Source organism: Neodiprion virginianus, chromosome 6, assembly GCF_021901495.1.
Source record: "Neodiprion virginianus isolate iyNeoVirg1 chromosome 6, iyNeoVirg1.1, whole genome shotgun sequence".
Classification (NCBI taxonomy): domain Eukaryota; kingdom Metazoa; phylum Arthropoda; class Insecta; order Hymenoptera; family Diprionidae; genus Neodiprion; species Neodiprion virginianus.
In genome coordinates, this window is record NC_060882.1 from 1,015,652 (window position 1) to 1,028,282 (window position 12,631).

Below are 12,631 nucleotides of genomic sequence, written 5' to 3' on the forward strand. Positions count from 1 at the left end.
CGCTACACTGCGATCAACGCTAATCGTCGTTGGTCCTCATGCCTATCCGATCGAATGATCATTGTCCATTAACAACGATCGGTAATAATGATCTGTATCATGAAAGTCCTGTAAAAGTCCCACATATGTGTGTCTCATTGTCTGTTTTACACCCGATCCGATCTCTGGTCAAGTGTTTCTTTCGAGAGCTGAAACTGCTTCGTGGAACCTACGGAAGTCGATTGAAACAGTCCAACGGAGTACCGTGATTATACTCAAGAGTGCAGGGGACGAGATCGAGTGCGAAGATCGGACCAGGTTCATGCTTCTGAAATAGACCGGTACCATTGGTCAGGAACGTCAACGATCGTTCGCAACGCGACAGAAAACACACGAGGCGATAAAACGAGCTGTCTTGTCCATAGGAAGCGACAACGTCATGCGGTATCTCGGTTCACAATCAGCATCCGCACGCTACGCATGGAAGTTATACATGTATGTAGGTACTATTGAAAGACCGAGTGTACAAAGACTGGCCGTAATCTTTCGTTGACTCGTTCGCCGAGTGGCACTCGAACCGACGTCGTTATCCGGTCTAAATTTAACGACGCCCATCAATAATAATCGAGAAAGTCCGTTACAGTGCACAAATTATACGCACACGCGTAATTCATCCGATTGCAAGATCACAGCTTTCTCGCAGTCGGATTAGGATAAAATCGGTACCAGCCAATCACGACCGTTACAGCTGAATTCCCCTACAGTGTACATACCAGGATTTATCCTCCCGGGAGGATAGCGGGTATCTCCCGTAAGCCCATGCGCCATGGAAGTGCGACGGTGTTCCTGGTCCAGCCGACGTGGGACCGCTCGAGCGGAGAACAATTCAGCTCGCACCTGTTGCTCCCGCCCCGGCAACACGGACTCGGAATCGTTCACCCGCGACATACCACGGCACCGCGGCTTTTTGCCTATGACTCATCACCGCTCGAACGCGAAAACTGTGCAATGCCGTCATAATTCGTTCCTTCCATTCCGCCGCTGTGACTAACCGGCAACGCGATAGCCGGGCTGACGCGTTTTATCTCGAACGGGTTGAGTCCTCCTTGGGTGTAACGCGCGTGGCGAACGGTAAACTCCCGCGAAACTAGACGACGGAGGAGGCTCTATGATTTACGGGATGTATTCCTGTTCGACGCCCTGGAAACGGCGCGAAAGAACGATAACATAAATATCGCTCCTTATGGGAACCGCTCGGCCCTCGGAAGGACGGGAGGAGAGAAGACACGGGAGACTCGAGAGATGTACGAGGATGGAGAAAGACGGAGAAAATTGGCTCCTCCGCCCATTGGTTGACTTAAACGGTATAATTGAGCCACGGTATACCGCTCAACGAACTCCAAGATTGGCATTAATTACCGGATAGCAAATTTCAAGTTCGTTTAACTTGAGACGGGCGACCGGCTTGCTCTGTCTAAACCGATTAAGCAACCAATTAAAACTTGTACAGAGAGAGAAAGAGAGACTCAAAGGGAGGTACGATAATCGCACCTTCGGACGCTTTGGTCCGTGGAAAATAACACCGCGTCAATTATGCAACGGACAGAATTTTTTTGAACGCATCGCCAAGCTGCAACTGCTTGCACGTCCTACGTGCGATTCCTAATTAAGACGGGTGATCAACTTGTGGGAGTGAGTGCGTATTTTCAAACGTAAATAAAAACGCGGACTGCTTTGTAGAGATCCGCTGCGTAGGATAGTCGAACGGCAGGTATGAGAATCTAGCTGTTGCGCTATCGCGTTTCTTATGATTTACGACCGCAACTCACATCTTTTTGGACCGTTCAATTCGCCTTAACGTTCGACTTCCGGTTTCGACAGACACACCGTTTCGCAACGCCGAATCGCACGTTCCCTGAGGGCGATTCGAACGATCGAGGACCAGATCAATGAATCACGACGGAATTCAGTAGTAGCAGTGTTCCGCCCGTACAAATAATCCCGGGCCTCGTCACCGCTGCATGACATATGCGTGCCACTTAAGGGATTCCCTGAAAGCGATCGCAACGATTGTTCCCAACCGCGTTGGGCTTAGTCACGTCAATTCTTTCTCCCACACTCGCCGCAGCGAATCACCGAAATCGCCTGACTTTCCCGCTTTGCTTTGCGGGCAAACTCAATTTAAAACACAGTCGGTTCCCGGCGTACGAGACTCGGCGATAGATAATAGAGAGGCATCGAGTATCGAGTATCGAGTCCGGGACGTTTCTTACCGCCGATGGCATGCCGCGGGAGGAGAGAGAGGTATTGTTGTTGCGTTTGGTGTCGCTTGGGTAACGAGTCAAAGAGATTGATATATCACGTCGTATACATGTGCCCACGTCGGTCGGGGAGACACGCTGTAATTGGACAGCTCGGTGCATCGAAGAAGGTCCAGAGGGCTGCCGGAGTTCATGAAATCTTGACATATGCTGGAAACGCGAGCCGCTCACTCCGCAGGCCTGCGGCGGACGTCTTAAAGAGTGCAATTTTCAACCAGCGACTCCTTCCGACTAGCGATCGCCCATCGGCCGTCACTGTTATCTTCACTTTTTCCACATCTCGCTCCGCTCGATCGTTCATTCCCATTCCGGTACTCGGCCTGATTTCGTGCCAGTATTGTTAGGGGATGGCGGAGAATGGAGAGCTGTTTAGAAATATGATCGACTCTTGACTATTTTCCTTTCATTCTCGCGGTATTGGCTATGGAGGACCGTCGGTTATGGGGGAATCCGGGATTACGGGTTCAAAGTTAAAAGTTACAAGTTTATAAGGAGAAGGCTTCGCTCTCACGCCTCGTTGACTGGCGCTCGCCCACGTCCCAGACATTAATGCCTCTCGACTCGTAGACTCTGCCACGGAGACGCCGTTATATTAACGATTATTGACGATAGGTTGCCCAAATAATTATTATCAAGCCCGCGAATGCCGGTCCCAAGCCGTCTTGGATTGACCTCCGATTCTGTACTTTTATTAGAGAAATTTCTTGGCCGCCAAACCGGAAGTACGTAAGGAGAGGATTAAAAAAAACAGCCAAAGAGTAATTGAAAGAGGAGGAGGAACGAGAGGCAGAAAGAGAGAAAGGGATATCCATCCATGCAACGCGCGACATGCGTTCACCAACTGGAAACTGACTCAAATTATCTCGCAATTAGGAAGTCTGCCGGCTAATTTATCCCCGCTGTCAAATCGTTCGGACGGCTATCTCGAGAGCGTTCAACCACGTCGACGTCGACGACGTCGCGGGTTATCAAGAGCCTATATCTATCGCACGGGGCTCGGATTTGACAGCTCGTGGGCGCGCCGGTTGCTCGCCCAAACTCTTAGCGCCGCGTCCCAATTACCAACTCGAGGAGATCCGACGCGCATCTCGGACGTCACGTTTCCTAACTCCTCAATTTGGTATCTCGCGTGTTAAATAGACCAGGGTGAAAAGGTTTCGAACAAAAGTGAAGGGTTCGGGTTCGTGAGTGCGATCAAGCATATTCCGGCCGGGAATTCACATCTTTTTCACATGCTGGCATCGTTTTTCTTCTAATTAGAAAGCTTGACTTCACAGTCGATGAAACGAAAGCGATACTGCCAAAGAGAATAAAGTCTCGTCAGGCCTCAATCCCTGTTCTTGCTTCAATTCCGAGAGATACTCTCAGGTGCTTGCAGCTTGCGGTAATAACGACGCGGTGCAGGATTGGGGTTGTATCTATGTCTCTGAAACCGCATTTTCCAGTCCTATTCACTGCCGATTTCTCCTCCGTCGCAGCAGCAGCAGCTGTACAAAGACACACTCTGCAGCTACGTACGAAGTATATTTTTGCGAAGCGTCGAGCGCGCAGCTTCCATGTTCGTAACAGCGGCAGCAGCAGCAGCAGCAGCAGCGTAGGCTAAGGACCGGTGGATTATGAATGGTCGTATGAAAGTATAAATTATAAATACGCTGCAGGTATGGATGTGGGCTGCACGCGTGGAGTGCTTGTGCCGTAAGAATGCGTGGATGTAAGGAACGAAGAGTTATCGCTGCCATTGTGAAGCACTTTAAAGAGACTGTCGTTTGTTCGCCATGTAGCATTGCCTGGACCACGTTGGAGCCGCTGGTACAGGTACCTGCCTATCTGCGAGCAGCCCATTAGTAAAACAATACCTACCGCACCGGGCGTGCAGCGTTATCGGAACCCGGCTTGTTAACGTGACGTGAATGAAGACCCGGGCCTTCCATTTTCGATTATTAATTTCAAGAGGCTCGCCTTTTCCACTCGGAGATTGTCCGACCCGCCGTACAGGCGCGGCTCTTTGGAAACTGGCAGCAGGCAGCAGCTTTCGGTGTAAACTTTGCTCACGGGCTGCGGTCCACGAATTATGCCGATAAACCTTCTTCGCGCTGCTATTCGTTCGGACGGATTCGGGAACTAGTATTTCCTCACTTTTCAAACATGAGTCCGCATCACCGCAACGTTACACGTATTACAGGTACCCGTGTGATACCTACCTTACGAGGTATATCGCCTCGTTACCCGCATACAGATTTCTCTATCTCCGCGGCGGTGTTTATTTAATATGCCTACCGGTATCAGAATTTGCCTGTGTAAATGGATATTCGTGTTACCTCATACCCGCAACTCCTTTACGGAGGTAGGTATGGCTCGAAGGGGTTCGGCCAAGTTAGGTGGATATAGGGACCCTCGTTTTGCGTGGGCTTGGAATGTTTGGGTGCGATCGCATTTTGCTGAAAACATGTTACTGCACGCACCGCAGGCTCGCCGCAAGTCCACCGTGGATCGAGGGCCAAATGACGCACACCTTACGCGAGGGAATCACGACGATTCGAACGTCGGAACGTATTAGCTCTATTCGAGACTACGAACGATAAGATCCAGTTTTCCGTCTTGGCAAAAAGTGGAAGAAGACCGTAGGAGATTACGCCGCGTGATGTTAAGCCGTGTCGTCGCTCCGACTCGCCGGACGAATTTAATGAATATAATCCGTGTAATAAACTCGGCGAGTTTTCTCGACGCGAAGTGGTACGTGAGGATCTTATACGGGAGAAATAAAAAACCAACCGAAGGCACGATAAGACGGAGGTGAATGAAGAAAAAAATTTTAACAAGTTGCCGCACGCGGCTTGCGCATTGACACGGCGAGCTGTTGCGCGCGGACCGGTGCGCAACGAAGCGTTAGTCTATTTATAGAATTTGTGCAAACTTGTCTGCAACTCTGCGATCCGCAGCTTAAGCTGCAACCGAGACGCGTTGCACCTACGTAGGTATAAGGTACGCGCGTCGGGTCGTTCGTTCGTTCGTTCTTTCGCTCGCTCCCTCGATTTGTAAAGGCGTGAAATAAGTTACTGGCACCGTTGCGAACTTCCTTACAGATGTAACGAGTTTCCGAAGACGGAGAACGCGCGCGGGAAGATCCGCAGCCCTGGATACTCGATACCCTGGAAGCCTCTTTGCGCGCCTAGACGCGGTCTGCGCATAAATTCCATCCCGGTTGTTTACGACGATGTTGGCGAAAACGATTCCTGAGACCAGTAAATTAAAACTTAAAGGATACAAGAAGAGGTTCTTCTCCGTCGGTATCCTCATCTTTTTATTCCTCCTTACAGCGGAGTTGATCCGCAGCTGCGTCGCTGCAGCCTGCAGGATATGTATAAGATAGGAGCCGTGCGGCGGGACGTCGGAGTAGGGCTGCAAATCCTTGATAGTTTAGTGAGTAAATACTCGATTGCGGATATATTTCCACCAGTTTAACATATCGAGCGTTTATAGAGCGGGGATCGGGATAAATAGATATGCCAATGTACACATCAGGGCACTCCGCAGGGCTGCAGCGTAGACCGTAGGTACACACATACGTATAATGTGCAACGCGGTTACGATCGGCTACGGAATTGCACGTCAATTCTATGCAAATACCGCGTTTATCTCGAGAGATTATTGCCAGGCAGTATAAGTGGAACGCGATTACCGACTATTAAGAGATTGCGATTCTCGGAACGATCGGGACCGCGGAGGATCCACGCTTCGAATCTCATCACGAATTCAATTCAGATCCGCCTTGCAGAATTTCGCAGCATTGCTTGCACTCACTCTCCTCGAGCCGCTGCAGCCTGCGTGTATTATTTCCCATCGAGTAAATGTGCGTTATACGCGCGCACCTGCGGTGCAGTATCTCGATCCCTGCCCATCGGGCGATACTTTTTAATTAAACCATTTTTTACCATCGACTTTTCAGCCATTTATTTGACATCCGGGCCTCGGCTTATACACTCCGTCTTAAAAAAAAAGGGTGTAATACGTGTACTCGCGTACATGCGTCAAGTTCACCGACCCCATCCTCGACTCTGTATACATAAAGATTAACTCATAAGAAACGACGCGCTGCGCTTAAAGGTCAGCACGCAGACTACGCGATCGAAAGATCAAATTTCCCCTGACGTTCGCTAGCTCTCTCTCTCTCTCTGTCGATTATACATACGCACACATTCCGAGTAGCTGTATGCCTTTACGTGTTCTGTCTATGAGTCTATGGGCGGGAAAAAATTTATTTACGAATGCAAGGTCGTGCAGTTAGGTTTGAAAAGGAAAAAGTTTTTGAAGAATTTTTAGAAATGATTTCAAACCTCAATACCATGGGGTCTGCAATCGTTTCGGAGATTAGAAATTCCGTGCGATTCTCACCCTGTAAAGTAGCACAGCAGAACTGTTTGCGACAATTTATTGCATGGCCGACGCCGCCGCGTGGAGTGTGGAAACAGTTCGATTTTTATTCGACAATCGGACTATAATTCAATACTTCTGTTCCGCGCTCGCAGTTCTGCAGGGTGAAGTGCACGTTATCTGGTATTGTATTCACGAAATTCACTTTCCGTCACGTCGACTGGGTTGCGATTGTATCGCGTTTTTTCTACAAAAAACGGCTGCCCATCGATGCGCCTGTGTAAGGCACGTATAAATATCCGTTGTCGAGTATTTTCTGCATGTATACCAGTTTCAGTAGAGCCTCTCGATGTATCCGTAATGTGCGATGCAAATGCTGCAGAAACTCTGGAGGGATCTCAGATCCTGATCTGGATAAGGCGAAAGTCGGAATATAACCGACTCTGTTAACCGCACGCTCAGCGCCGATCCAAACGCTCTTCATACAAACTGTACTATACGTATATATGTATACATCCTTCACGTGAGGAATTACCCAGGTTTTATGGCCACTTGTTCTCTGAATTAAATACCAGACTTCGTCGAACACAGCATATTATATCGAGATTATTCAGCAGCTGTGGAAAAACTCCACTTCCTTGGAGGATACACTCGATGAATGATGAGTAACCGCGATGCACACTCGTGTTTACCATCCCATTTAAAGATACCCACCATTTGTTTAAGAACGCTTCATATGAATCACGGTCAACTGGTAATAATAAATAATTGACGGAGAATTCAAGATTTTCAGATTATCAGATTTTGTGTCCGATCGTTTGCTGGGACGAACCTTCGACGTTATAACAGTGTCCAATATATGGTCTTATTACAGGAGCAAGTACAACGAGGAATGCCTAGTGAATAGTGATGTAATACGATATTTTGGAACAGCGAATGATCTTCAATCAGAAGATAGGTGTATCCGCACGGCGAGGTGTTATCCCGATCCTATACTGCACGTCAATTCGTGCACAAACGGACGTTGGTATAGCGAGAGTCCCAGCGATAGCTGCGGCCATACGCGTTTATCGGCGTTCCGCAATTTACGCCAACATAAATTACGTTGCGTGTATAAGGTTGTAGGATAGCTTGGGTATATACGTATATACGGGTGTACAAGAGTAGGTACACGTGATACAATAAGTACTTCGCATAGCGGGTGACGCGAGTTCCTTGTTGCGCATAGAGAATAAGGATCGGCATCAGACAATGTGCCCCGGAGTCTCAGAGGCTGCACCGTTGGAGTTTACAGGTCCTGGATAGGTGCCGGAGAGAGGGAAGAAGCCTCGCGGAGACGGACAGTTACCAGGCACTCTCGCATCTTGCCGGGATGCAAATTTCCCAACACCGCGAGACGCGTTCGTGGCTGCTGCAGGAGGAAATGCCGAGGAGTCTTGGAGTCGCTGCGTTGCCCTTCGTCGCTGGCTTCGAAGTAGTGAGGTGGGGGGGAAGGACGTCGCGGATGTCGCGGATCATGACGCGTGGGCGAAGGATGCCCATTCAACGCGACCGAAGTCGCGTCGGTGTTGGCTGCCCGTAGCCAGACCTCGTCTCCGCGGGAATCAACTATACAACTTTCCATATCGAGAAGTTTTTAAGCTGCACCTTAGTGGTGGGATAACCAGGGGCGCCTACACGCCTTCGACGCGAGACAGCTAAATAGAGGTGGAGAACCTTCCCTGCCTCCACAGCTGCTGCCTGCTGCTGCCTGCCTGCCTGCCTACCTCTCTAAGGCATTAATTATCGTTATTGCTGCTCCGCCGATTTATGCCTTATTCGCCTATGCTTCCCTCGTTTATGCGCTAGGTCATCTTTCCGGATTTTAACCCGTTGAATCGCGTGATACGCCTGGAACCGAATGAGGCATACGGAATTAAATAAACAAACCGCCCAAGTACACTGACGTATTGAGCTGCTTGTGCTTTGTAGTTACCGTTAAAATAGATATACACTGCGGTATGTTTACAGTATTAATTATTCAGGCCCGCCTTATTTTGTAATGAATCCAACATCGTCTGATATTTGCGTCTGATTACCACTAGCATTCTCATGAGACGTCATCTGATATTATAAAATTTAACACTTCAAGTCAGATTTAATTATAAAGGTCCCAAATATTTCTCTCTGCACATATTCTCAATGCCGCACGACAAACGTATGTGTAATTCGCCTGAAATTACATGTTGATGGGCTAGCTATATCGATATGACGGATATCCGATATAATATTTTAAACAGGATGGATGGATGGCAAGGGTCATAGCGAACCGCATAATTAAAATTCGTCACAATCGTTTCATCGTGAACATATTTAATTTATCTAAATTCTAAGACTTCACTGCAAGTATGTACAATCGTATTTACAATCCTATATCTCAGCCATGTCCAGTAACGCGTTCAAATGGGTCGGAGCCCATGTGGATCCGTTGTGGCAAACAAAGACGACGTTTCTATCGATGTAAGCCTGAACGTTGCCGACTTTATAAACTTGTTTCCCTTCCCTGTATCTGTTTGGCACGGGCATAAAGAGGATGCCTCTTTCCTCGCACCGCTTTTGTATGAGATCCTTGAAGCCTTGTGGAATTTGCGACGCGGTACGCACGGCCTCGGCAATTCTCTGAAGTGGAAAACATAGAAACTCGTCATTATAGATATCTGCGTTAACTACACGGCGATACAAGGATAAAATAAAATCTTTCTTCTCTTGTTCTCACCTCCATCCTGGGCTGAGCGGCTGGGGCAGACGGAGGTAGAGCGGTTTGAGTTCTTTCGAGATTTGTGAGGTATGACACTTGTTCCATTGCTCCGGGTTGGTGTCCCTGAGGTGCCGCTACCGCTCTGTTCATCATGTCCAACGCCTTCTTGAAGTAGTCTGAAAATTCGAAATATTTTCATGAGCACGTTTAGGTTTTATTGCGACACGTCCTTTACGTGAGAAAAAACTTGACAGATACTCGCCCTTTATTTGCGGCTCTGCCAGCAGTTTGTCACTCAGCATTCCCTTCCATCCCATATACCAGTTGGTGACTTGATCGTAATTGGGAGAATGATTTAACCAGAGAGCCAGGACTTGAAGCCATTTAGGGAAAAAGAATTTATCCAGTAGACCTGCCATGGTGTGAATCGGCAGCATTTCGTTCCATTCAAATACCCAATTCCATTGGTCCAGATGCTGCTGGTGCGGGTTGATCACAAATTCGGCTAAAACTACTTGAAGTTTTGGAATGATGTTCTTCACCAGGAAAGCTTCCATGTCTCCCTTCTTGAACACCAGGGACCACGGCTGTAGCATCAGTCTTGCTGATCTGTCCGAAGGATGCCACCCTCCTAGCGCTGAGCCCAACTTACGACGAATGATCGGATACACTGCGGTGTCTAAGCGATTACCTACGGAAAATCATTAACGGAGATGAGGAAAGTAAGAGAATGTATTAAATCGAACTTAAATAATTCATCCCTTGTACTCCGAATCCGTTACCATTCTTTTATCACAAATTTCAGCAACTACTCTTACCTATCAATGGTAACCAGGGATGAATCCAGGTATGAATTGGTACTGTGTCGGTGAGAGGATTCCATTCCTCAACTTCCAGCGTCAATTTGGGTAGAACCAACAAGTCGAGTATGTTTTCCAGTATCCATCCTGGCAGAAGAGGAATCCATTGCTCTAGAAGCTCGACTAGAGGATCAGGTTGCCGGCAAGCCCACTGTCTGAAAGAGTCAACACCTACGTAAGTTCCACTAATCAGCTGATATCTGACAATGTAATTTTCTGAAGTCAAAAATACTCACTGTACAGCGCCTCTTATTGACGGCATCCAAGAGTTCCATACCAGTTGATCGTAGGGTTGCAGAGCTCCGCTTTGCAAGGTGCTTCTGCCACTTTCAAGAATATTTTTCCACTGCTTGAATAGTGGAATGGGGTGCGTAGGGTTCGTCAATGGATTCCAAGTAGATAAGAATTCCTTAACTTTAGGACCGACCAGGCCTGTGGCAAGTTCACCTAATTCGTACATTTTATACTCTTCGTAATATTTATCCTGAAGATCTTTGAAGGCTGCTGCAGTTTCCTCTAGGGACAGATCATTGGATTGGTCCATGAGCTGATCGACGATAGATAGAACGTTTTCCAGAGTGTCCATTAGCTGTTCGTGCTGGTCTACTATCTTAGATAAATTTGACCTTTCCGCCTCAAGAGCTACCACCCTGTCGGACATATGACGAGTTCGGCGATCGTTCTGTATAATGTCTTGCTCGCACAAATCGACTAGCAAATTGAGATTATGGCGGAGTTCAGGGAGGGCGAAATTCACGCCTGTTTTCTTTACATCGACCGGTGTAACAGTCTCATCGGGTCGCTGTTGTCCACCACCGATTGCATGATAGCCGCTTAATACTCGTTGTTCAGGTCCTGTCATGTCGATGACTTTGACTTTGCTCATTTCACTGTTCAACTGAACTTTTCGGTTCGGTCTTAACTTGCCATCCTCCAGTACTTGGTCAACGCTCCTGTAGCAATATCTCACTTTCTTCTTGCTGACCGTCTCCCCCTTTCGCCATTGCGATAATTTTGCTTTGAACTCCTTCTCCTCCTCTACATCCTCGTCTTTTTTCTTTTCAGGCACCTTGGCCAATTTTTCTGGACCATAAGCACCTATCGCTCCCCTGCCTTTACGGAGATGAGCCTCTACCGGAGCCATTATACCTTGCAACTTCTTACCGAGACCTTTACCGGGTTCAAAACCCATCTAAAACAGGAAAATCCGACACACTGGTCATCGCAGGTAAATATTCTTTCATTGATAGGTAACAAACGAACCGTGTACTAACCTGAAGCAAGAGTTTCGCTCCAATTCCTTTTGTGTGCATTTCCCAACTTCCGACTCCTGATTTCATAAGTACTGGGTTAACTGATGTTCTTTTTTTTCGCAGACCAGCTATGTCACCTTCTAGATTCAAGGAAAATGATGGCTTTGCTCTAGCGAAGCTCGGTCCTTGGTCATCTGAGTCACTGGAATGTAAAAGAATAGGATATGGATTGTACGAAGGCGTAAAAATGGGAGCGATAGCTGTGGAAGAGTGATTGTAGAGCTTAGAATTTCATGACACTAATTTATGTTAATGACACAATGAGTTTTGTGCTGAGAATAGAAAATTGTACAATAAACTGATATTTAATATCACTACAATGATTGATAATTCATAAACTATGGGTAGAAAAAATATATTAAAAGCTATACCTAGAACTGTTGGGAACGTAATCAGCATCTCCTCGTTTCGGCCGACCACCTTCGTCGTCATCATCTTTGTCTCCATCAGATTCTTTCTTGTCATCCTTGGGCTGTCCAGCTTGCTGAATACCACCGGCAACAAAACTAACTGGTGCGGTGTAATTCTTGGGGCCACGATTTGATGATTTGAAGGAAGGTCGTGCTGGCACTTCTTCTTCATCACTGTCATCAGCCCATATTCCTGACGATTGCATTTAGTGATAGAGAAATATGTGAATGTAACAGAGTTAGGAGAATTCAAAGTAAGATAATAGATTTTTGCTTACCAAGCATCTGTTGTTTTTTGGACAGTTTTCGCCGAGGACGATTAATGTTGAATTCATTGTCCAGATCGTAGTCTGTTATTTCAAAACTTTCGACTTCGTCCTCAGACATTATAAGATCGATAGAATATCTCGGATCAAAAATCTAGGAATTTGAGGTTAACCCGGTGCCTCGAACGTTTCTGAGTGGGACCACGTAACTGGAGTCGATGCGAACTTATTCTATATGACAGAAAACTTTAAAGTACCCTTGTGCTGTGTAGATATTGAATATCAGGTGATTTCATGTTAAAAACATCCCAGTGTCAAAAACACCAAATCGTAAACAACCATGCTCAAACTACGTTATTCTCTAGCGGACTCAC

At 47.3% G+C, this 12,631-nt stretch overlaps 1 protein-coding gene across 1 annotated transcript; it reads right to left on the reverse strand.

Moving 5' to 3' along the window:
* Positions 1-9,006: 9,006 nt before the first annotated feature.
* On the reverse strand, positions 9,007-12,631 carry LOC124308196 (septin-interacting protein 1). Its single transcript, XM_046770672.1, has 8 exons — positions 12,270-12,631; positions 11,953-12,184; positions 11,543-11,723; positions 10,505-11,460; positions 10,227-10,423; positions 9,671-10,099; positions 9,427-9,584; positions 9,007-9,329 (listed from the first exon to the last, which is right to left on the reverse strand). Exons 1-8 carry the CDS (start codon positions 12,376-12,378, stop codon positions 9,081-9,083), a joined length of 2,511 nt encoding a protein of 836 aa, XP_046626628.1. The 5' UTR covers positions 12,379-12,631; the 3' UTR covers positions 9,007-9,080.